This window comes from Bubalus bubalis, chromosome 3 (genome assembly GCF_019923935.1).
Source record: "Bubalus bubalis isolate 160015118507 breed Murrah chromosome 3, NDDB_SH_1, whole genome shotgun sequence".
NCBI classification, from domain to species: Eukaryota; Metazoa; Chordata; class Mammalia; order Artiodactyla; family Bovidae; genus Bubalus; species Bubalus bubalis.
The window spans coordinates 35,250,464-35,274,726 of NC_059159.1; the positions used below are offsets into that span (position 1 = coordinate 35,250,464).

Genomic DNA, 24,263 nt, shown 5'->3' on the forward strand with positions numbered 1-24,263 from the left:
CATTTCCCTGATGGCCTCGGTTAGCGAAGCTGGGCCCGAAGAAGTAGTCAGGTCTAGAGTTATTGCTGAGTACAAGGTGATTATGGCGAGAGGGAAGCACCGATTGTTAGGCGGGGCATGTGAGGAACCCCGTGATGTGGGAACTCCGACAGGGGGTCAGTCTTGTGGGTTACCTTTGGGCCAGACCTAAGGCAGATTCTTGATTAACACCTCGAGACCGGCAGGAAGAACCTACAGAATTAGGGGTTGCAGGAGTAGTTATTTGAAGATGCTCATGCATTTGGTGTTCAGCCATTTCTTGCCTGGGAGCTGCTTGCTACATAGAGAGGTAGAGCCTAGCCACGCCTCCAAACGCTTTGCAGAGCACTGTCCTTCGTGCGCATTAGGAATCTGTTTTAGTTCGTGTTTGAAAGGTCTCTGGAACCTGCTACATAGCAAAAGTTTAGGGTGTTTAAAAAAATGGGTTTGCCGTACTTCAGTGATACATGATACATTCAAAGAACAACTCTTAAGCAGCTGGCCGGTTAGCTCAGTTGGTTAGAGCGTGGTGCTAATAACGCCAAGGTCGCGGGTTCGATCCCCGTACGGGCCAGAAAGGCTACTTTTGCTTACTTATGTCCGACTGCGACCCTATGAACTGCAACACGCCAGGCTTCCCTATTCACAATCGCCCGGAGTTTGAGGTCCACTGATTCGGTGGACTAAATTTACTCCTTCCAATATACCCGGGAGTTTGTACCTAGAGCTAGTTACCTTCCCAATCACGAACGACAACGAACCCACTGCTTTTCAAAACCCAAATTGCCCGCTCAGTCCAGGGCTTGGAAGGGCGTTCCGCCGGGCTTAGGGTAGCTTCCGCGTCTGCTCTTCCCTGAGAGCGTGCTGTTGGAGGCGGGCGAGAGAATGGGGGAGCATCCCGGAAAGATGGGGCGGGGCCACCAGTGTGAAGTCAATCACAATTCTGTTTTTTGGTGCTCTTGCTGAGCAGTCTCCTAGCCCGGGAAGCACGGAATTATAAAAGGGATAAAGTATGTGCGGAACTTGGGGACTAAGAAAGGGTGAGAGTGAGTAACAGCACAACGCATATGTAGTCGTGGCCGAGTGGTTAAGGCGATGGACTAGAAATCCATTGGGGTCTCCCCGCGCAGGTTCGAATCCTGCCGACTACGCATTCGTTTTTCTTCCCGGACGCGCTCTACAATTACCTGCCTTCTGTCCTAGACCTCTACGGGGATTGATTGATCCAGTCGGCGCCACAGACACCCTCCAACCACCTGCTTCTTGCTAAGGTTGAGGTCTTTAATTTGCTTCTTTCAATATCCGGGGCAGCTCTTGAATGGATGTTTGATGTCAAACAATGATTTATCAAAATTAAGTTTAGAGAAATAAATTGTGACCAGGATCCCGGTGGTAAATTTGTGTATACGCCCTCAGAGAACTTTTGTGTGTCTTTGGCGCCGTGGCTTAGTTGGTTAAAGCGCCTGTCTAGTAAACAGGAGATCCTGGGTTCGAATCCCAGCGGTGCCTTTAAAAAGCGAGAATGAGTTTGTTTTCTTATCCTAATGAATTAACTGCTTTTAGATCCGAAGACCCAAGGTTGCCATTACTGCGCTCTGAACGCCCTTATCACCGTTTGAGAGAAGCTCCCCGCTCCGTTCGGTTTAGTCGCTCAGTCGTATCCGACTCTTTGCGACCCCATGAATTGCAGAACGCCAGGCCTCTCTGTCCATCACCAACTCCCGGAGTTCACCCAAACTCATGTCCATCGAGTCGGTGATGCCATCTAGCCATCTCATCCTCTGTCGTCCCCTTCTCCTCCTGCCCCCAATCCCTCCCAGCATCAGAGTCTTTCCCAATGAGATAACTCTTCGCATGAGATAGTCAAAGTATTGGAGCTTCAGCTTTAGCATCAGTCCTTCCAATGAACACCCAGGACTGATCTCCTTTAGAATGGACTGGTTGGATCTCCTTGTAGTGCAAGGGACTCTCCAACACCGTTAGACTGCTCCAAAACCTTCCGCAGTGACCAGGGAAGGAACCCAGTGCAGGCCTGCACCTTCCTTTGCCCAGAGGACGCCACACGGCGCTGGTGCTGGTGAACCAGCCCTAGCAGCCTTCCCACAGCCTTGACATCTTTCTTTACCCCGGGACATCCCTAGAACTTGAGTCGGTTTGTTTTGCTTGGTTCTTCATTAAAGTTCTTTTGGCTTTGAGGCCTCAGAATTATATGTATTTATATATATATTATACGGAGAAGGCAATGGCAACCCACTCCAGTACTCTTACCTGGAAAATCCCATGGACGGGAGCCTGGTAGGCTGCAGTCCATGGGGTCGAGAAGAGTCGGACACGACTGAACGACTTCACTTTCACTTTTCATTTTCATGCATTGGAGAAGGAAATGGCAACCCACTCCAGTGTTCCTGCCTGGAGAATCCCAGGGATGGCGGAGCCTGGTGGGCTGCAGTCTTTGTGGTCCGCACAGAGTCGGACACGACTGAAGCGACTTAGCAGCAGCAGCAGCAACGGCTAGTATGGCGCCCTCTGGTTCCCGCAAGAGGACGTGAAAGGGCTGGGATCCTGTGGACAGAATGAAGTAGAAGAGAACATATCTGGTGGGGTCTCCAGGGAGCCAGGGGTGGAAGAGCAGCCCACATTTCCGGAGCACTGAAGCCAAGCTTGTAAGAGTAGAAGGAAATGCTGCGGAGAAGGAGGCAAGAAGTAGGATCCGTGCACAGTTGACAGGGTCCGAACCTTCTTGGAAGTTAGGCAGAAAGGTCTGGACACCATCCTTGGCCTGGGAACCACTGCCAGATGTCTGAGCACAAATTTGGCTTGAAGTACTTGCTATATCGAGATGACAGGTCAAGTAAGTGGAGCAGCACCACCGGGACTAGATTTGTGCCAAGCACTGAACTGCACACTGTGCATGACCAGATGAATAAGGCAAACCTCTTTCCTCATAGGAAGGAGGATGAAGTCACAGCACAGTGCCCCAAGGGCAGTGACTGGGCACTGGGATAAGGTGGAAAAAAGAAGTGGCACCTCATCGAGCCTGATTGTGGAGATTGATCAGGGGAGGCTTTTGATCAGGGGAGGCTTTCTGGAGTTGAGTCTTAGACTCTTAAAAAGACCATGTGGAAATTTGCCTGAGTTCTATTAAACACCTTTGTTCTCTAACACCTTTGTTCAATGTCCTGGGAATACAGCAGAGAAAAATAAACACAACAATAATGTTTTTAAAATTAAATGATGTGATATGCTAGGTAAATGCTACATAGAAGAATAACACAAGGGATCAGATAGAATGGGGGTGGGGGGTGGGGGAGGCAAGGGACTTCAAGGAGGACAGGGTTCGGTTATAGAAGTGTCAAAGACTTGCGCCAATGCAGCTATAGGAGAGATGGAGAGGAGGGGATGAATTCGAGACATGTTTAGTATAAAAAACACACTAGGACTCAGTAACTGATCCGAAGTGGAGTCCGAGGAAAAGGGAGAAGGTCAGGATGTTGTCTTCTCAAATTTACCAAGAATATCTTTTCACCCTTTCCCACCCTTTCTCTTTCTTTTTTTTTTTTTTTTTTCACCCTTTCTCTTTCAAACCACCCATGAGGTGAGGGCCCAAAGTTATACCTTAGAATTCAGTGTTTCCTTGTAAAGTTTTGACTCCTGTTAAAATGTAAAATATTTGCACCAAAGTTGAAATGACATCAGTTGTTTACACCTTAGTTCTTGGATTCTAAAAGTGAGGTCCATAGACACTGTATGGATTTTTCTAGAAAAGGAGGCCTTCATCGTGTTATATAAGGGCTTTAGGTTTTGGCCTCTGTGCCGATTAAGTGCCTGACAGTAGATAAGAAAGAGGTGACTAGAGACTTGGGGAAGGCTGGTGCCCAGGACTGGGGAGACAGGAAATGGAAAAGGCTAGAGGGAACGTGATGCCTTGCAGCACTCCTCACCCATCTGGAAGGCCTGGGAGGCTGACAGGAAAGGATGGGGTGTTCTCTGCTGCCCTACCCCACTGTCCGGCCAGGGACGCCTGAGAAAGAAAAAGCAAAGAGCTGAACCCTTCACTGAAGTCCCTCCCCTCCCCCGGCCCCCCTCCCCGACCTCCCCGCCTTCCAACGAAGTATCTGTGAGTAGGGCTTTAAGAAGGGGCTGGCTCCACAAACCATAAGACTGGGCTGTAAAGCAAGATGGTTCAGTCCAGAGATGCTACGAGGGGGTCGAGTTCAGGGGCAGATCAGAACCCTTCTGGGAAGACACTCAGGAGCAGGAACTAAGCTGGCGAGCAACTGACCCCACCAGGTCCTGCCTGGATGGACTCTTGGCGGCCCCCAAGTGAGAACAGGCGAAGTGTATTAAAACCTTAGAAGCTCGCAGTTTGGAAAGCCGATCCCCCCAACCCGACCTCGCCAGCCGTTCATCTCAATGACGCCCCCTTCGTGGGTCTTCTTGGCCCCAGGAATTATTCCCTCGCCTGGACACTACCCTGCGGTCTGGGGAGACTGTGGGCTCTCGCAGTGTCGGTCGCTCCAGACGCAGGGACCGAAAGAGGGACTGGTGTTCCCAGAGAGATTTCAGGACTCATTAATTGTCCCCAAACAGGCAATTCTACCGCTAATCTTCAAAACCCTGCGCAGAGGGCTGAGTCCAAGGACGACCGGGAGAAGCAAGAAGAGTGGAGACCCCGGATTACGGAGTGGCACCTGAACAGTGATCCTAGGAAGCAGGTTACACTGGTGCTCGAGGCAGTCCTGGAAGGCTGCTTGTGGGAGAGGCCGAGACCACTCCCTCCTACTTCCCCGACGTTATTTCCTGGGAGGAGTCGAAGCTCGCGGTCAAGAGCAGAGAGAGAATCCCAGACCCCTGCTCCAGTGTGTTCTGCGTCGGGGCTGGTGGTCCCTGGGTGCCCACCAAAATCAGGCCACCGTGATTCACAGCCCTAGGACCGCAGAAAGCCTGGGACGACCTCTAAAGTCGTCCGCGGTTAGTTTTGTACGTCGGCTCGTTGGTCTAGGGGTATGATTCTCGCTTCGGGTGCGAGAGGTCCCGGGTTCAAATCCCGGACGAGCCCGGCCTTCGGTTTTTGCAGAAGCCAGACAGAACGCCCCAGTGTGATTCTCACTTGGAAGGGCACTGAGGCTGGGTTGGAAAGGGATCCGAGTGAACTGAGCGCTTCAAAGTGTGCAGGCAGCTCTTTTGTTCTGAGTAGACACCCGGGTGTCAGGAAGGGGCTCCTCAGTGTCCCGAGAAGAGGGAAGGCACCTACGAACTTGGGCAAGCACTCGCTTTCTGCTTCCTCACATACTGCTTGGTGCCACCTCTCGACCGCCAGAGCCTGGTTGCGGTTTAATTGATGTCCGTCAACTTGTAGTAGTGGATGACAGGTAGTGAAACGGGTTGGGACCTATTCAGTTATGTCTGGGAGAGACCAAGGACTGTCAGAATTCAGGTGTCTGCAGCCTTGGAGGTCTGTGTCTCAGTAACACCTGCACGTTTTCGCCCTTCTGGGGACTCTCACTCAGTTATCGTCTAGAACGTGCATAGAATTGGGTCAGCATATCTTAGTGGACGGAAGGACAGCATCCCCACCCAGGAACTTCGCCCTTGGTACGCTGAGGTCGGTAAGATATAGATCAAGGATTTGGAGTAAGGCCACTGTAGCTCACTCCTCGTTAGTATAGTGGTGAGTATCCCCGCCTGTCACGCGGGAGACCGGGGTTCGATTCCCCGACGGGGAGGAGTGTATATTTCCTGTTTTGTCCTTCCTCGTTTTTTACAGCTGTTAAAATCTATGTTTATTTCTGAAGTACCTGTCCCTAGTCATGAGATAGAGATAAAAAGAAGACTGGAAGAAAAAGAAAAGCAGAAGAGGAATGGTTTGTCCTGACTCACAAACTCACATTCTAAATTTCAAGTTTATGTTTTATTTCAAGTAACTTGCATTTTAAATGTGCAGCTAAATTAATTGTTCTCTCCATTCAATACTTTTATGAGCCATTATCCTCACCGTTCAGTAAGCTTATTAGACCCGTTCAGTTGACGATAATTTTAAAAACACAAGAAGGGAGGCAGAAGATAATTGCACCAGTGTAATTCATGAGGAATCTTAAAAAAAAAAAAGAAGAGGAAAACAACTTTGCGTTGGCCGGGAATCGAACCCGGGTCAACTGCTTGGAAGGCAGCTATGCTCACCACTATACCACCAACGCTGCACATTATAAGAGAATTCCCGGAATTCCTTAATAGTTAGATCTACAGGGTCCTGGTTTCAGTGATCCAAAACTGGAACTGAATTAGGACCTAGGCTGAGGGAAGGACGAGAGCGACGAAAACATAGAAATAACGGATGTGGTGTACGAAGTACCCACGTGTGAGCGGCGCGTGGCTCTGGGCACCGCCAATGCGGGGCAGTCACCACGCTAGAGACTGTGTGATTATAAGCAGATAGAAACCAAAGTAAAGAGAGGCCAAGAAAAGGAAGAGCAGAGATTAAATCTAAAATTTGTCTAGGGCGCCAGTTGTGCACCGACACTTTATTAGCCCCGGAAACTCCAGAAATAAATCTCAAACACGTGAAATTGTTTCTCTGTTGAGTAACCGAAGACAACGTGCACCAAAGCTAAAGAATTGAGCCTTAAACCAAGTGCCCCTAACCACGATATATCAGTAGGATGGTTTTAATCCCGCAGTGAACGCGGGTCCAGCCCACTGGCCGCTCGAAGAACCACGACGACAATCCGGGGTGAGGCCTAAGAATAAAACCCCGCCCATTAATGATGACGATGCATCTGTTCAGGAGAACCGTCAAGGCGCGGCCTCGGAAAGGCCTCGTGGCGCAACGGTAGCGCGTCTGACTCCAGATCAGAAGGTTGCGTGTTCAAATCACGTCGGGGTCACAGTGTTATTTTCGGTGGGATAAGCTTTTCAAGTGAGATTTCTTTTTCGGGGGAAAAAAAAAGCATCGTGTTATTATATGGAAAAATATGGAAACCTGAGTGTTTCTGTAATTTTTTTTCCCTAAAGCATCTGAGTTTTCTCCTAAAATAAAATTTTGAAACTTTTATTTTCATCTTACTGTTTCCTTCAAATCAACCAATTAAAATAGTAATACCTTTAATCTCATAGATATTTTAGATATCTTAACACAGAAATTCTTCTTCAGAAAATATATTTTGGAGCAATAAATGTTTTTTTATCGAAAAAAAAGTAGCAATAGTGAATAATTTTAAAGTAATAATGATTGTTCATAGTCCTCTTAAAGGAGTGATTTAATTTTTGGCGGTTTAAGTTCCACTTGCCAGTGGTGTTCATAATTTTGTACTCCATTATTTTCACTTGTCATTGTGATCAGAATAGAATTCTATTGTCTTTGTAATTATCATTTTAAAGAACATCTGAATTCAAGGACAATGCTGTAAGTCATTAAACAATTCTGAAGTTAGACATTCTGGCTATCTTGTTAACTGCAGTTTTGTTTTTTCTCATTATCTAAAATGTTATCATGTACATTCTTTTTTTTCTTTTTGCCTCTGCTGAATTTGGTCTACAACATGAATTCCTGAAACACCAATTCCAGGGTTCAAAGAGTTCCTTAACTGAACAGCTAACTGTACTGCTGTCCAAAAGGCTGTTAATTTTTCAACTAAAAGCGATTTTTCTTTTTTCTTTCATTTTCTCTCTTTTTAAAGGACCAAGTATGTTTTAATTATTGTGTTCTTGTATTTGGTTCACTTTTTTAAATGGTTTTAATCATCTCTGATGTTCTCTCCATGAAGTAAAACATAGGGGTATTAAATAAAATATTTTGTATTTAACTTGTAGAAATCAAGACCATCCCCAAGAAAAAGAAATGCAAAAAAGCAAAATGGCTGTCTGAGGAGGCCTTACAAAGAGCTGTGAAAAGAAGAGAAGCGAAAAGAAAAGGAGAAAAGGAAAGATATAAGCGTCTGAATGCAGAGTTCCAAAGAATAGCAAGGAGAGATAAGAAAGCCTTGCTCATCGATCAATGCAAAGAAATAGAGGAAAGCAACAGAATGGGAAAGACTAGAGATCTCTTCAAGAAAATCATAGATACCAAGGGAACATTTCATGCAAAGATGGGCTCGATAAAGGACAGAAATAGTAGGGCCCTAATGGCAACCCACTCAGTGTTCTTGCCTGGAGAATCCCAGAGACGGGGGAGCCTGGTGGGCTGCCGTCTCTGGGGTCGCACAGAGTCGGACACGACTGAAGCGACTTAGAAGCAGCAGCAGCAACAGCAACAGAAGCAGAAGATATTAAGAAGACGTAGCAAGAATACACAGAAGAACTGTACAAAAAAGATCTTGACCCAGGTAATCACGATGGTGTGATCACTGACCTAGAGCCAGACATCCTGGAATGTGAAGTCAAGTGGGCCTTAGAAAGCATCACTACGAACAAAGCTAGTGGAGGTGATGGTATTCCAGTTGAGCTATTTCACATCCTGAAAGATGATGCTGTGAAAGTGCTGCACTCAATATACCAGCAAATTTGGAAAATTCAGCATTGGCCACAGGACTGGTAAAGGTCAGTTTTCATTCCAATGCCTAAGAAATGCAATGCCAAAGAATGTTCAAACTACCACACAATTGCACTCATCTCACACGCTAGTAAAGTAATGCTCAAAATTCTCCAAGCCAGGCTTCAGCAATACGTGAACCGTGAACTTCCAGTTGTTCAAGCTGGTTTTAGAAAAGGCAGAGGAACCAGAGATCAAATTGCCAACATCTGCTGGATCATTGAAAAAACAAGAGAGTTCCAGAAAAACATCTATTTCTGCTTTATTGACTATGCCAAAGCCTTTGACTGTGTGGATCACAATAAACTGGAAAATTCTGAAAAAGATGGGAATACCAGATCACCTGACCTGCCTCTTGAGAAATCTATATGCAGGTCAGGAAGCAAGTTAGAACTGGACATGGAACAACAGACTGGTCCCAAATAGGAAAAGGAGTACGTCAAGGCTATATATTGTCACCCTGCTTACTTAACTTATATGCAGAGTACATCATGAGAAACGCTGGGCTGGAAGAAGCACAAGCTGGAATTGAGATTGCCAGGAGAAATATCAATAACCTCAGATATGCAGATGACATCACCCTATGGCAGAAAGTGAAGAGGAACTAAAAAGCCTCTTGATGAATGTGAAAGAGGAGACTGAAAAAGTTGGTTTAAAGCTCAACATTCAGAAAACGAAGATCATGCATCTGGTCCCATCACTTCTTGGGAAATAGATGGGGAAACAGTGGAAACACTGTCAGACTTTATTTTTTGGGGGCTCCAAAATCACTACAGATGGTGACTGCAGCCATGAAATTAAAAGACGCTTACTCCTTGGAAGGAAAGTTATGACCAAAGTAGATAGCATATTGAAAAGCAGACATTACTTTGCCAACAAAGGTTCACATAGTCAAGGCTATGGTTTTTCTAGTAGTCGTGTATGGATGTGAGAGTTGGACTGAAGAAAGCTGAGCGCCGAAGAATTGATGCTTTTGAACTGTGGTGTTGGAGAATACTCTTGAGAGTCCCTTGGACTGCAAGGAGATCCAACCAGTCCATTCTGAAGGAGATCAGCCCTGGGATTTCTTTGGAAGGACTGATGCTAAAGCTGAAACTCCAGTACTTTGGCCACCTCATGCGAAGAGTTGACTCATTGGAAAAGACTCTGATGCTGGGAGGGATTGGGGGCAGGAGGAGAAGGGGACGACAGAGGATGAGATGACTGGATGGCATCACCGACTCGATGGACATGAGTTTGGGTGAACTCCGGCAGTTGGTGATGGACAGGGAGAGCTGGCCATGCTGCGATTCACGGGGTTGCAAAGAGTCGGACTCGACTGAGCGACTGAACTGAACTGAACTGGACTGGAGGCAGATTGGTGGTACTCACTGTGGTCCACAGATTGGTGCCACTTCATGAAATGTTATTTTCAGGTTCAGGATGAGTAGAGAATTTGAGAGTTAAGTATTTCAAAAACTGTTACAGCATTTGTCAGAGTACTTTTATAAATAGTGTGCTATGCTGTGCTTAGTCGCTCAGTCGTAACCAACTCCTTGTGACCCCATGGACTGTAGCCCGCAGAGCTCTTCTGTCCACGGGGGATTCTGCAGGCAAGAATACTGAAGTGGATTGCCATTATACATACTATTTATAACCAAAAAATATGTCGTCTTGTAATTTTTATACTTTATTTTTCAAGGAATTTATTTTTAATGGAAATTGTAAAAGCATCAATTTGTGATAGATTGAAAATAATGAAAACTGGTTCTTCCCTACTGATCATTTGAGAAGCACTGGGGTGAATAATGGAGATTCTGTTCACTAACTTGAACAGGGAGCTGATGGTTGCCTAGCTGCCAGAACAGATAGGTTTTGTTTTGCTTTGTGTTTTATGAATAATGCAAATCTCGATTTTATACTGGCCCATCAACTATTTCTGAAGGGCCAAATGCCTTCTGATGTAATGTGCAAGTGGGAATTTAAAGACTCCAATGGACAGAGAAACTGTATGGGGATCCATCAGGCATATCCCACCCATGCACAAGGTCCCTGACAAGCTCTAGAAAAGTCTCATTTCACTAGATTATGAGGGATAAAGTATACTGCAAGTGATAGGATCTTTCTAAAGCTCTTCATTAGCTAGTCACTCTATGCCACATATGTGGCACTGAAAAACTCTAAGGCACTGAAATTAAAATGGGATCTCTGATTCTGGGAAGTGGTGTTGGGCTGACCCTGAGTGAAAACAGCATCACGTTTCTAGAAGCAAAATGCTTTTTCACTGGTGGCCATATTCATCAAATCTCTAGAGAGACATCATGCACAGATTTACAACTTTAAAAAAATCATGGGCTCCCAACAATAAAATTGTAAGCAACTCTGGCACCCTGCAGTTTCTACCACTGTGGCCCCTAGCTGCTTTAACTGTAGGGGCTGGAAGACAAAGTTACTTTATCAGCCGCCTTTGCAGTAGTGTCATGTGATAGGGAAGCCTGACACAGTTTTAGCCCAGGAGAAATCTACTGAGAACTTTTTTTTTTTGGCCCCAATGTGTGGCTTCTGGAGATCTTAGTTCCCCCACCAGGGGGCCACCAGGAACCCTGGCCCTCCGCAATGAGAGCATCGAGTCCTAACCACTGGACCACCAAGGAATTCCTATACTGAGGACTTTTAGAAAGGCTTCTGCTTTGTCTGTTAAAAGAAACAGAGACAATTGGCATTCATCTTGAAGTCAGAAGGGGAATGTTAAGAGAATCACAGAAGAGGTCAGTGCAGACCTCTAACATTGTTCAGTTCCTGAGCCAGCTACCTACAGGCTTTTTTTCTGGTTTATTGTTGTGGAAGGGAAAATAGATGTCTGTTGTATGTGCCATTGTTAACTGACTTTCCTATTACTTGTAGCCAAAAGCATTGTGAACTGATCTAGAAACCCATTTGGATTTATTTAATTTACATTGGGTTGAATCATATGAAATTGGTGTTTTCTGTAGGTCAGATTGTCAGTATCGCATCATTCAACCCAAATAACTACTAACTCTCTAGATCTGTAGATGCGTATCGGTTAGTATGCTTCTAACAGCAAATACCAAAACTCGTAACTTAGTGCATTAGGGAAGGAGACAGATTGGCTCATGGAAGAAAACTTAGTTGCTTTTGTTTTTTTCTCTTTTCACTCAGTCGTGTCTTACTCTTTGCGACCCCATGGACTACAGCCTGCCAGGCTCCTCTGTTCATGGGATTTCCCAGGAAAGAATACTGGAGTGGGTTGCCATGTTCTGCTCCAGGGGATCCCCCCGACAGGGAGTAGAACTAGCGTCTCCTGCTTTCAGTTCAGTTCAGTCACTCAGTTGTGTCCGACTCTTTTCGACCCCATGAATCGCAGCACGCCAGGCCTCCCTGTCCATCACCAACTCCCGGAGTTCACTCGGACACACATCCATTGAGTCAGTGATGCCATCCAGCCATCTCATCCTCTGTCGTCCCCTTCTCCTCCTGCCCCCAATCCCTCCCAGCATCAGAGACTTTTCCAATGAGTCAACTCTTCACATGAGGTGGCCAAAGTACTGGAGTTTCAGCTTTAGCATCATTCCTTCCAAAGAAATCCCAGGGCTGATCTCCTTCAGAATGGACTGGTTGGATCTCCTTGCAGTCCAAGGGACTCTCAAGAGTATTCTCCAACACCACAGTTCAAAAGCATCAATTCTTCGGCGCTCAGCTTTCTTCACAGTCCAACTCTCACATCCATACATGACCACTGAAAAAACCATAGCCTTGACTACATGGACCTTTGTTGGCAAAGTAATGTCTGCTTTTCAATATACTATCTAGGTTGGTCATAACTTTCCTTCCAAGGAGTAAGCGTCTTTTAATTTCATGGCTGCAGTCACCATCTGCAGTGATTTTGGAGCCCCCCAAAAATAAAGTCTGCCACTGTTTCCACTGTTTCCCCATCTATTTCCCATGAAATGATGGGACCAGATGCCATGATCTTCATTTTCTGAATGTTGAGTTTTAAGCTAACTTTTTCACTCTCCTCTTTCACCTTCAAGAGGTTTTTTAGTTCCTCTTCACTTTCTGGCATAAGGGTGGTGTCATCTGCATATCTGAGGTTATTGATATTTCTCCTAGGAATCTTGATTCAGCTTGTGCTTCTTCCAGCCCAGCATTTCTCATGATGTACTCTGCATATAAGTTAAATAAGCAGGGTGACAATATACAGCCTTAACGTACTCCTTTTCCTATTTGGGACCAGTCTGTTGTTCCATGTCCAGTTCTAACTTGCTTCCTGACCTGCATATAGGTTTCTCAAGAGGCAGGTCAGGTGGTCTGGTATTCCCATCTCTTTCAGAATTTTCCACAGTTTATTGTGATCCACACAGTCAAAGGCTTTGGCATAGTCAATAAAGCAGAAATAGATGTTTTTCTGGAACTCTCTTGCTTTTTCCATGATCCAGTGGATGTTGGCAATTTGATCTCTGGTTCCAAACCAGCTTGAACATCTAGAAGTTCACGGTTCACGTATTGCTGAAGCCTGGCTTGGAGAATTTTGAGCATTACTTTACTAGCGTGTGAGATGAGTGCAATTGTGCGGTAGTTTGAGCATTCTTTGGCATTGCCTCTCTTTGGCATTGCCTCTCTTTGGGACTGGAATAAAAACTGACCTTTTCCAGTCCTGTGGAAGTTCTGCTGAGTTTTCCAAATTTGCTGGCATATTGAGTGCAGCACTTTCACAGCATCATCTTTCAGGATTTGAAATAGCTCAACTGGAATTCCATCACCTCCACTAGCTTTGTTCGTAGTGATGCTTTCTAAGGCCCACTTGACTTCACATTCCAGGATGTCTGGCTCTAGATGAGTGATCAGACTATCGTGATTATCTGGGTCGTGAAGATCTTTTTTGTACAGTTCTTCCAGTTCATACATATACACAAGAATAAATTCCAGTTTATATTGATGACTTAAATTTTAAAAACAAAACACCAGTAAGACTATTTGAGGCTTGAGGAAAACTTATCCTAAGCTAAAACCCTGGTTGCCCGTGGCTCTCATTCCGCCTTTTCCATTGGGCCCCTGGATCTACGTCATGGGATACTTAGCCAATGAGAATTGGGCATGGGCGGTATGTTCAGCCAATGGGACCCGGGCGGGAGATTTGAAAGGACCTCGGCGGGGGTGAGGGGGTGCGGCCGGACAGATTCAGTTGTTGCCAGCGGCCAAGGCACCACGGGTTTCTTTCGGGATTCTTGCTCCGGGAGAGGCCAGGTGATCCGGCAGGTTGGTTGCTCTAGGGTGGAGAAAGGGTCCTGGAAGGGAGTGAGGCCGGTAGCAGGGTGGGGTCGGAGAGGCGAGTGCGTGAATGCGCTCTGATGAAGCTAGCTTTTGGACTTGCGCCCTTTCACCAGCACCGCCCCCCCCCCCCGCCCCGCCCGGGCAAACACTTCCGGCTAGATCGATCCGACCCCTTACTCTCTCTCTCTTTTTTTTTGCTTCTCACGGCTCTGTTTCTCTTCTCTGCCCAGTTCCCTCCCCCTTTCCCTCTACGGATGGCCCAGAAGGAGAACGCCTACCCCTGGCCCTATGGCCGGCAGACGGTAAGGGCTTTCTCACTTCCCCTCTCCCCACCAGCATGGCGACTTCCTGCTTGCAGATTCGAGATCCTGCAGATGGCGATCCTCTTAGCACTTTTCTCCTGGCTTTGCACCAGCGCATGGGCCCCAGTCAGGTCATTTGTAGCCACATCCTATCCGATGCTACCAGTTTGAATTTGACCAGCCTGTGAGGACCTCTGAAGAGCTGAGCCTACTTGTCACATACAAATGGCGTCTGGGACTGAGCAGGCAGGGTCTGGCCTATTAGGCCATGAATCTCAACTGTTGTCCTGAAAAAATAGGCTAGGCAGGAAATAGATATAGGCTATTTAGATGAGTTCATAAGTTTAAAAGGTCCAAGAGAAGTCTTACTTAAGAATTTGGATTTTAATGACTGGTGTGACATATGCATCTAAAAAGCTTTATTTTCCAGTTGTCCTAACACCTTTAATTGAAGAATCTATCCTCTGATTTGAAATGCTAGCATTATTGTATATATTAAATTCCCACATATATGTGGATTTATTTCTGGACTCCATTTTGTTCAACTTGCTTATTTGTAAATCCTAAATTCGCTGTTTGTGAACAAGTCTGTAGGAGCACTGAGACTCTTTCTCTCTTGGTTAAGGAAGAAAGAAGGGGCCCTACATGAGCTTTGTTCTGTGTTAGTGGGGCTTGAGTATCCTGGAGGGTCACTCTATCCCCTTGTCCACCAGCTTCCTCCCTGGTGAAGCTCTGAATGGGGAGGCTGAATGAGATAACGCTGTCATGTCTACACCAGTCACTCCCAAAAGAAAGTGGTGTGTGTTACTCAGAAGTTGAAAGTGACAAGTGCTCCAGGACCATTAGAATAGCCTTCAGTGTCCCTAAAGCCTGTTGTTGCAAAGGGGTAAATACTGAGATTTGCTGAACACTCAAGGCCCCAAGGATCTTATCTGAGCCTTAACAGACCAAGCTTAGGGGACTATAAGAATACCTCTGTTCTGAAGCTCCTTGAATTGTGGGTGTTCATTACCCCAGCCTCTACTGCCCCCTGGGGTAGGGGGCTGGGTAAATGAGTGGTGTTATGGACAAGACTGAGTAGCAAAATTGTGGTCTCATTGTTCCTCTTTGAACTGGGGATGGGATGGGGTAGGTGGGTGGCTTTATAGCAAGGCCTGAAATGCTGCCTGTAGCGCATTCCAACCCGGTCACTGGGATAAAGGCACCCTCAGAGCTCCCCTCTGGTCCTTCTCAGTCTCAGCCTGGCCTGAACACCCTGCCCCAGAGAGTTCTCCGGAAGGAGCCTGTCACCCCATTGGCACTTGTCCTCATGAGTCGCTCCAATGCCCAACCCACAGGTAAACTAGCACAAAGGGAGGGGACTGACCTGAGGGAACTAGGGTCTGCAGAGGGTTGGTGGGGATGAAAATGTCAAAGGATGGCCTCAACTTCCCTGTTCTTTCCTTAGCTGCCCCTGGCCAGAAGGTGGTGGAGAACAGCAGTGGGAACCCCAACATCCCAAAGTAAGCTCCGCAAGCTTTGGTGTAGCAAGAGAGGGGGTGGAATAAAGGAAGGAGGAGGAGGGATGCAGGCGAGAAAGCCTGATCCATCCTCAGCTCCCCTGGAAGAGAAGCAGGACTACAGGCAGGAGGGGCGGAGGTGCAGAGAGAAGGCAAACACCTCAGAGGACCGACTAACCACCACTCAGCTGCTCCACCACTGCTTCCCAAACAGGCGTTCCTTCACAATCGATGACTTTGAGATTGGGCGTCCTCTGGGCAAAGGCAAGTTTGGAAATGTGTACTTGGCTCGGGAGAAGAAAAGCCATTTCATCGTGGCGCTCAAAGTCCTCTTCAAGTCTCAGATCGAGAAGGAGGGTGTGGAGCACCAGCTGCGTAGAGAGATCGAAATCCAAGCGCATCTGCAGTACGCTTAATGTCCCCTGAGCCAGAGACCCCTGCCGCCCCAACCCCACTCCTCCTCCAACCCCACCACATCTGGACTGTCTTCTCTGCAGCTGTGGCCACGCAGCCCCAATGAGCTCTCAATCCCAGCCAGAGCCTTGAATCCAGAAAATCACCTCCAGTCCCCACTTAGGACTGCCACCTGGCTTCCCCTACCTGGCCCAGACCTGACCCACTTTGCCCCAATGCGACCTGTCATCTTTCCCATTTCCTTAGGCCAGAATGCAGCCTGATGCCTCCTCTGTCTCCTCTCCCAGACATCCCAACATCTTGCGTCTCTACAACTATTTCTATGACCGGCGAAGGATCTACTTGATTCTGGAGTATGCCCCCCGGGGGGAGCTCTACAAGGAGCTGCAGAAGAGCCGAACTTTTGATGAGCAGCGAACAGCCACGGTCGGGGCGGGTGGGCACCTGGGGCACTGGCAGGGGCCTGGAGGCTGGGGGGATGCCATTTGCAGCCCGAGGTCAGTCCTTGTCTGACTGTCTGTTTTTGGCCCCCCAGATCATGGAGGAGCTGGCAGATGCTCTGACATACTGCCATGCGAAGAAGGTGATTCACAGAGACATCAAGCCAGAGAATCTGCTCTTGGGGCTCCGGGGAGAGCTGAAGATTGCTGACTTCGGCTGGTCGGTGCACGCCCCCTCCCTGAGGTATGGTGGGCCAGAAGGCCAGCCCTGGGTATGAAGCCATTCAAAATAAAACCACTCCAGATCTTGTTACCCAGAGACATTTTGGGTTGTTCTCATGTAAATATATAGACACAGCAATATCTTTACAAAAATAGGAGACTCTGGGAGTTCCCTGCTGGTCCAGTGGTTAGGACTCCAGCTTTCACTGCAGGGGGCCCAGGTTCAATCCCTGGTCGAGAGAACTAAGATCCTGCAAACCATGCAGTGTGGCCAAAAACAAAAATAGGAGACTCAGTTTTGTTACCCAGATTTCTCACTTGAAACATTGGGACCTTCTTGCCATATCACTGAGAATATTCCCACATCATTTTTAGTGGCTTCATAGTATTGCACAGTAGAAATGTAACGTGATTAAGCAACATGTGGTTGATGAACATCTGAAATTTTTCCTTTAATCCTAAGGTGAACGTTGCCCTCATATCTGATTTACTTTAAGGTGCGGCCCTCAGTGTGGAAGTGCAGTCAGAGTGTTAGTCCCCCTCCTACCCCAAAGACCCCATCAGGGCCTGGTTGGAAGACCCCTGGCACGTCCTGGGGTGGGTCTGGGCTCCCTGTCAGGCTGCAGGGAAGGAGGGAAAGTCTGGATCTGAGATCCCTGTCCCCGCCCCAGGAGGAAGACAATGTGCGGCACTCTGGACTACCTGCCCCCAGAGATGATTGAGGGGCGCACGCACAATGAGAAGGTGGACCTGTGGTGCATCGGTGTGCTCTGCTACGAGCTGCTGGTGGGAAACCCGCCCTTCGAGAGTGCTTCCCACAATGAGACGTACCGGCGCATCGTCAAGGTGGGAGGCTGGCCCCTGGGGTCTGGCTGGAGTTTGTGTCAGCTCAGGGGCTGGGGCGGGGAGTGGGCACACTGTTGCTGTTGATGTTAAACCCTGCTAATAGAGTGGGAAGTGGAGGCAAAAGCAGCCAGGATGAAGCCCTTCTCTCCTTCTTGCAGGTGGACCTCAAGTTCCCTCCTTCTGTGCCCTTGGGAGCCCAGGACCTCATCTCCAAGCTGCTCAAGCATAACCCCTCAGAACGCCTGCCGCTGGCCCAGGTCTCGGCCCACCCTTGGGTCCGAACCCACTCTCGCAGGGTGCTGCCTCCCTCTGCCCCTCAGTCTGTCCCCTGAAATGTCCCTGTCCTTTTCTCAGTTGTGTCTGTGTCTGTATATGTGTAGTTAGGAGGAGGGGGTCCCTAGTCTGTTTCTGCATCTGTCTTTTACCTCGTCTTTATTTAATAAAGGCTGAAGCTTTTTTTACTGATGAGTGTAGATGTTTACAGGTGGAGACTGCTGTGAAGGAAGTCGTCATCTGTGGTGAGGAGGCGAGGGAGTTGCCCGTGCTGGGCAGTGGGATGGGCACTGCATCACCACCCCTGGGAGCACCCTTTAGCACTGAGAGCAACCTCTCAGCTCTAACCCCATCTGGTTAGCTCCCAACCATCACACTTCCACATCTTTTCTTTCCCCTGCTCTGGCTCCCAGGCCTGGGGATGCTGGGGACCTGGCTCTACTCTGCTATGCCTGCACACCAGCCATCACCAACCGTCTCCACCCACCTTCTCCTATTACTCCCTCTTAGTTGACCTCTAATCTTTCCCTTTCCTGGATCAGTCTTGCTGACCTAGGAGCAATTAAAGTTGTCTTTTTTGTTTTTCTGCTCTGGTGAGGATTTAGCACAGGAATAAATAGAAGCTGATGATGTCTAGTTCCTGACCTAAGGTTTCACTGCTATGTATGATGCTTGCAATATGGTGCTTCCTGTAGGTTTTGTTCTTTTGTTTTGGCCACCCAGAGCAGCATGCACAATCTTGAGTTTCCCTGACCAGGGGACGAACCCATTCCCCTTGCAGTGGAAGCTTGGAGTCCTAACCACTGGACTGTCAGGGAAATCTCTTGCTGTAGGTTTTTGATACATGTCTTTTATTAGGTTAAGGAAGGCCTGGGCTCTTCCTAGTTCATTAAGGGTTTGGTGTTTTTTGAAGCATGAATAGGTGTTGAGTTTCACCTAATGCTTTTTCTGCATGTGTTTATTATTTGTACTTTTAAGCCATGTTGTGTAGAACATCAATAACGTTTCTTATTTTTATTTCATCTCAGATACTCATGCTATATTCAATTCCTAGGGCTACTGTAACAAATTACCACAAATCTGGGTGGTTTTAAACAGCAGAAATGGATTCTCTGACAGTTCTGGAGGCCAGAAGTCCATGATCAAGGTGTCAGTAGCACCACCCTCCCATATATGCCTCTAGGGAAAAATCCTCCCTTGCCTTTTCCATCTTCATGTGACTCCAGGCACTTCATGGCTTGTGGCTACATCACTCCAAGCTCTGCTTCTGTCTTCACACACCTTCCTGTCTTAGCTTTTCTCTCCTCTGTCTTAAAAGAACACTAGCAATTTGATTTATGGCTCACCTAGATAATCCAGGGTAATGTTATCTCTCAATCTTTAATTATATCTGCAAAGACCCTTTTCCCAAAAAACACTGCATTCATTGCTTCCAGAAGTTAAGACACTGACATATCTTTTAGGGGGCTACCATGCAACCCACTACATATGCCCACAAATTAAAATAATTGAAGGACAGTATAGGGCTTAAAAAAACAAAAAACCAACAGTCTTCCCATTTCTCTCTCCCCAGAGACAAATCCTTTTGGATCTGTTCCAAATCCTTTTACAGTTTTGCTTTTTTTTTGGTATTTACTTTGTATCTCCAAATCACATGCTTCTGTCACTACTTTACATTTTCAGTTTTAGGCTTTATCTATCATTTTCCTGATGCGAATGTAAGGATTTCATTCTTTCACTCCACTGCCACCAGAAACAAGGGCATTTTCTGTCCCTACATCCTTCTGGTGTAGTTATATCATAATTTTGGTTAAGATTTATTCATTTGACAATAGTTACTGAGTGCTCTCTGCAGCCCAGGTGCTGTTCTAGAGGCTGAGGGGTGAATAAATGAGAAGAAAAAAAAAAATCCTCAACACAGGAAGCTTGCAAAAAGTGGTTGCAGTTGTAAACAGATTGTAATGGGAGGCCTCACTGAAAAGATAATATTTGAAAAAGGACTTGATGGAGAAAAAAGGTGAACATTTTTCTTTGTAGTTGTTCAGTCACTAAGTCATGTCTGACTCTTTGCAACCCCATGGACTGCAGCACACCAGGCTCCTTTGTCCTCCACTATCTCCGAGTTTGCTCAGATTCATGTCCATTGAATCCCTGATGCTATCTCATCCTCTGCTACCTTCTTTTTGCCTTCAGTCTTCCCCCAGCATCAGAGTCTTACTTCAGGTGGCCAAAGTATTGGAGCTTCAGCTTCAGTCCTTCCAATGAATATTCAGGTCTGATTTCCTTTAGGATTGATTGGTTTGATCTCCTTGCAGCCCAAGGGACTCTCAAAGAGTCTTCCCCAGCAACACAATTCAAAAGCATCAGTTCTTTGGCACTCAGCCTTCTTTATGGTCCAACTCATATCTGTGCATTACTACTGGAAAAATCATAGCTTTGACTATACGGACCTTTAATATATTTTGTGGACTCGGCCTCAAAAAAAGGGGTGGGCCGAGAGGACGACGGGCGTCCTTGAGACGGCGACGGCCCCAGCCAAACGCCCCCTGGGCGGCCCTCAGGCCTCCGACTATCCGAGGAGGAAGAGGCAGAGAACGTTGGGGGCGCGAGCTGCCACCCATTTGCTTTTACATTTGCAAGAGCAAATGTAAATCCTTGAGGCGGCAGCATGTCTGTCTTGTCACAGGAACAGTGAGAAGACCAGTGCCTCTGGCAGGACCAGTGAGAAGAGAAGGAAGAGAAGAGATCAGAATGGTACCAGGGCTCTGACCTTAAGGGCCATTAACTAATTTAATGTTCTACCTAAAGGCAAAATCACACACCATCCTCCAAGAGGAGACACTCAAAACCTGGTGAAGGGGGCAGGAGACAAGAGAACAGAGGAGCAAATGAGAATTCTGGTTCCATCCTGATCAACTAAGGTGCGATTCAATCCCGACGGTCCAAGCAGGATATACTACTTTCATCCCAAGAACCTCTTTTAAGAAACCCAATCCTGGTTCCCCACTAGAAGCGGTTACTAAGCAACAAATGTGGGCGGAAAGAGCCTAGCTCCGCCCCTGGAGGACTCAGGCGGTTCAGGATCTTCATCTTTAAGATCTGCCTTTTCAACTTTTCGAAAGGGCGGGGCAACGAGCGCAGCTGTTACCTCCTTCTCTCCGCCCTGCTGGCTCTCACGTGTGTTCGGTAACTCAATGACAGCTGGTCTTCTGGGACTTCCTGGTTGTTGGGACCAATCAGAGTGCTCTTCACATCCTGACCATTGTCAGCCCGAGGCCAATCGGCGCGCCTCTAAAACGCCCCTTAAAGGCGCCGCCAAGGCCTCCCGAGCCGGGGCGAACCAATTCCTCGGTTCCTGCCCCCAACTGCAGTATGGAGTCGCCCCGGGGGCGGCCTGGGCCCGAGACGGACCTGCTAGCTCTGGGGGAACAGCAAGCTGCGATCTTCGGCGACGGCCCGGGCCAAACGCCCTCTGAGAGGCCCTCAGACCTCCGACTATCCGAGGAGGAAGAGGCAGAGAACGTTGGGGGCGCGAGCTGCCACCCCAAGGCGTCCCTGAAGACTTCGAGCTGCAGCTTTGTCCACCCTCCGGAATGGGAAGCTCCGGAGGACAAGCCGGGCCGTGGAGGGACGCTTTCTGGAGCAGGAAGCCTCCTGGGGGCGCCGGATCCCGAATTCGACCTGCACGGGTCCTCCCGGTTCAAGGACCCTGAGCCGCCGGAGGCCAAGGCTGAATCCGAGAGGGTCTGCCGTCGAGGGAGCCCTGTAGGCAGCGGGATGGATGTTGAGCAGAAGGAAGACGACGACGAGGCGGCGGAAGCCGGCAGGGGTGGCCGTTCGTTCTCCAGCCGCCTTCAGGACAGCCGCAGCTTGGACGGGTTGAGCGGGGCGTGCGGCGGCCCCGCGTCTTCAGGGGGTGCAGAATCTGGCGCAGGCGGCGGGCGGCGCGCCACTATCTCCAGCCCCCTGGAGCTCGAAGGGACGGTGAGCCGCCATGGCGACCTCACCCACTTTGTCGCCAACAACCTGCAACTCAAGATCCGTCTGAGCGGCGCCCCTCAACCTCCGCTCCCTGCCCCTACGCGGCCCTGTTCAGCTCCCACACCCACTCCGGCCATCCCTCCCATCGACCCCGACGTGCTGCGGGACCTGGAGCGGCTGAGTCGGGAGCTGGGCGGCAGGGTGGACCGTCTGCTTCGCGGGCTGGGAGGTGCGGTGCAGGAGTTGACAGCTCTGAGCGTGGGCTGCATCCAAACCTACCGCGATGCAGTGGACTCTCTAGGTGAAGCTGTGGACATGAGCATCAAGGGCATGTACACCCTGCTGGCGCGCTGTGAAGAACTGGAGCGGGCTCTGCAACCGGTTCAGGGACTGGCGCGCCAAGTCCGGGATATCCGACGCACCTTGGAGGTGTTGGAGGCCCTGTGCAAGTGACTGGGAAGGCAGGAGAGGCCTGGCAACGCCAGGGACCAGCAGGATCCTTAAGGACTCTTCAAGGAGCCCTGGTGGGACCCGCCTGCTGAGAGGAGGGAGGCCTATATATGGGAGGTTCTTCCAGATACGTTTAGCATGCCGGCGACCATTCGCTGGGCCTTATGCAGGTGTATATCGGGAAGTTCTAAAGGCTCTCCTGGTGGGAGGGTATGATGCTCTGCTTCTGTTCAGTTGGCCATCTGCAGCTACCTTGTTCTCCCAACTCTCTTTAGAGCACCATCTCTGGAAACCCGGGGCTTTTGGTCTGGGCTTGGGAGATGTGACTGTCATATGTTATCAAGAAAGGAGAACAGAGGAGACCCCAGCCCCCACTGTGGCCACTCTGACCTCCAGTAGTCACATCTCAGGTGCCAGGGGCTGTGGGAGCTTGTGTGGTCAAAGACCACACACCACGCAGACAAGGACGCATACTTAAAGATGGATAACCTCCTGCTTTTGCCCTCTGGCCCTCTACCATCCCATTTCCCCAGTCATAACCTGGGCGGAGCTAGAAGGAATGTATTGCGTGGTAGAGGAGGTGCATTGGGAGGGGTCTCTCTGCTCTCAGGGTTCAGATAGAATTGTTGCTGGTTTTGAAGCCCACCTGTTGTGGAATGTTCTAATCAGTTTTGGCTTTCTGAGTTTTTGTGGAATTAAAGTGCTGCTGCTGCTAAGGCTGAGGCTGTGTCTGTGTGGGGTTACAGGGATTGATGAACCAAAGTAATGGGAATGAGGGTCAGTCTTTTCGTGGAGTTTTCTTGGGGCTGGTGCTGGGAGTGGGGTGGGGGTCTCCGGCCACATATGGAAGGATATGTCCTACTCCTAAACAGCAGATCTGAGGAAAGGTAAGACACAGGTATGGGCTGAGAGATGCAGTAAAAGCAGAATCAGAAGCAAGGAGATCTAGAAGAAAAAAGGGAGGAAGGGTTGTCTTAGTTCCTGAAGTGGACAGGCAGGGACTGGGCAAACTGGTCATCTGTGCTCTAAAGACTAGAAACACTTGCTAGCTCCATTCTTGACCCCATTTCTCACACTCTGCTGATCAGTGCCCTATGAATGGTCTAGGACAATCTGTGCCAATTGCTGGCCGCCTTCCGTTTACAGTCACATAGTAAATTTCAGAAGCTCCCGTTATGGTGAGATTTAGAAACAGATCACAATAGGGATCTAGTTCCGTTAAACTTTCCTCCTGTAACTCAAGACACTAGGTCTTTGGGCTGAATTTAAAGACGTTATTCCTCGCCTCGAGGTGTGAACAGTTCCGGAATTGGAGATGTTGCTCCCCACACCTTCCTTAACAACAAAAAATTGACAGTAATTTCTTTAAAAGAAGGCGATGGCTCTGGCCCGTACGGGGATCGAACCCGCGACCTTGGCGTTATTAGCACCACGCTCTAACCAACTGAGCTAACCGGCCAGTCGACAAGAAACTTTCTCAATATGGATCTATGTAAAATACAAATTACTAATCAGTCCTATCTGTGAGAAAATCTCAAAACGGGTAAGCTTATTTGGGAAAACAGGGAAACAGACTACGAAAACGGAATCACTTATCATTTCGGGAAGTAAAAGCGAAGCCAAAATAGTGGCAAACACAGATAATGCAAATAGGTGCTTGACTGGCAGGTCGCCGTGCCAACATAGAGCGCAAGGCTGACAGCATGCACCTAGCGTTGAGGTGCACAACCGGCAATAGAAAAGGCCGTCTGGTGGCCACGGTAGACTCCCTAAGAGATGTGGAAAATTATATATAAGCCAGAAGCCTACGACTCTTTGCTCGAGGTGTAAAAGCAACCCGTACCTCGGGAGGCACCGCTGGGATTCGAACCCAGGATCTCCTGTTTACTAGACAGGCGCTTTAACCAACTAAGCCACGGCGCCCGCGCGCAACCACCTCCCCACCTCATTTCCCTGGCCAGGTCAGTTCCAGGTTAGGTGAATGAATGCCGGGATACCTTTCTAATTTTCGGTCGTACTG

General features: G+C 48.4%; 2 protein-coding genes and 9 non-coding genes across 15 annotated transcripts; 8 read left to right on the forward strand and 3 right to left on the reverse strand.

Annotated features, from left to right (window-relative positions):
* Positions 1 to 518: 518 nt before the first annotated feature.
* TRNAI-AAU lies at positions 519 to 592 on the forward strand. The gene has a single exon. It is a non-coding gene; the product is annotated as a tRNA-Ile (tRNA).
* Positions 593 to 1,087: 495 nt separating this feature from the next.
* TRNAS-AGA lies at positions 1,088 to 1,169 on the forward strand. The gene has a single exon. It is a non-coding gene; the product is annotated as a tRNA-Ser (tRNA).
* Positions 1,170 to 1,453: 284 nt separating this feature from the next.
* On the forward strand, positions 1,454 to 1,527 carry TRNAT-AGU. The gene has a single exon. It is a non-coding gene; the product is annotated as a tRNA-Thr (tRNA).
* A 3,478-nt stretch (positions 1,528 to 5,005) lies between these two features.
* Positions 5,006 to 5,077, forward strand: TRNAP-CGG. The gene has a single exon. It is a non-coding gene; the product is annotated as a tRNA-Pro (tRNA).
* A 595-nt stretch (positions 5,078 to 5,672) lies between these two features.
* Positions 5,673 to 5,744, forward strand: TRNAD-GUC. Its single transcript has one exon. It is a non-coding gene; the product is annotated as a tRNA-Asp (tRNA).
* A 399-nt stretch (positions 5,745 to 6,143) lies between these two features.
* Positions 6,144 to 6,215, reverse strand: TRNAG-UCC. Its single transcript has one exon. It is a non-coding gene; the product is annotated as a tRNA-Gly (tRNA).
* Positions 6,216 to 6,830: 615 nt separating this feature from the next.
* Positions 6,831 to 6,902, forward strand: TRNAW-CCA. The gene has a single exon. It is a non-coding gene; the product is annotated as a tRNA-Trp (tRNA).
* A 6,750-nt stretch (positions 6,903 to 13,652) lies between these two features.
* Positions 13,653 to 18,000, forward strand: AURKB (aurora kinase B). Of its 5 annotated transcripts, none has more exons than XM_006062901.4 (9): positions 13,653 to 13,801; positions 14,047 to 14,118; positions 15,353 to 15,455; positions 15,566 to 15,620; positions 15,832 to 16,023; positions 16,319 to 16,457; positions 16,567 to 16,715; positions 17,365 to 17,539; positions 17,698 to 18,000. In XM_006062901.4, the coding sequence occupies exons 2-9, from the start codon at positions 14,071 to 14,073 to the stop codon at positions 17,869 to 17,871; spliced, it is 1,035 nt and encodes a 344-aa protein (XP_006062963.3). In that variant the 5' UTR covers positions 13,653 to 13,801; positions 14,047 to 14,070; the 3' UTR covers positions 17,872 to 18,000. The 5 variants fall into 5 exon arrangements, with proteins under 5 accessions (XP_006062963.3, XP_006062965.1, XP_006062964.3 ...); XM_006062902.4 differs by having other exon boundaries at positions 13,713 to 13,789; XM_006062903.4 differs by lacking the exon at positions 14,047 to 14,118 and having other exon boundaries at positions 13,663 to 13,801.
* A 2,225-nt stretch (positions 18,001 to 20,225) lies between these two features.
* Positions 20,226 to 22,965, forward strand: BORCS6 (BLOC-1 related complex subunit 6). Its single transcript, XM_006062898.3, has one exon. It carries the CDS (start codon positions 21,185 to 21,187, stop codon positions 22,244 to 22,246), a length of 1,062 nt encoding a protein of 353 aa, XP_006062960.2. The 5' UTR covers positions 20,226 to 21,184; the 3' UTR covers positions 22,247 to 22,965.
* A 663-nt stretch (positions 22,966 to 23,628) lies between these two features.
* TRNAI-AAU lies at positions 23,629 to 23,702 on the reverse strand. The gene has a single exon. It is a non-coding gene; the product is annotated as a tRNA-Ile (tRNA).
* Positions 23,703 to 24,092: 390 nt separating this feature from the next.
* TRNAT-AGU lies at positions 24,093 to 24,166 on the reverse strand. Its single transcript has one exon. It is a non-coding gene; the product is annotated as a tRNA-Thr (tRNA).
* Positions 24,167 to 24,263: the final 97 nt, after the last annotated feature.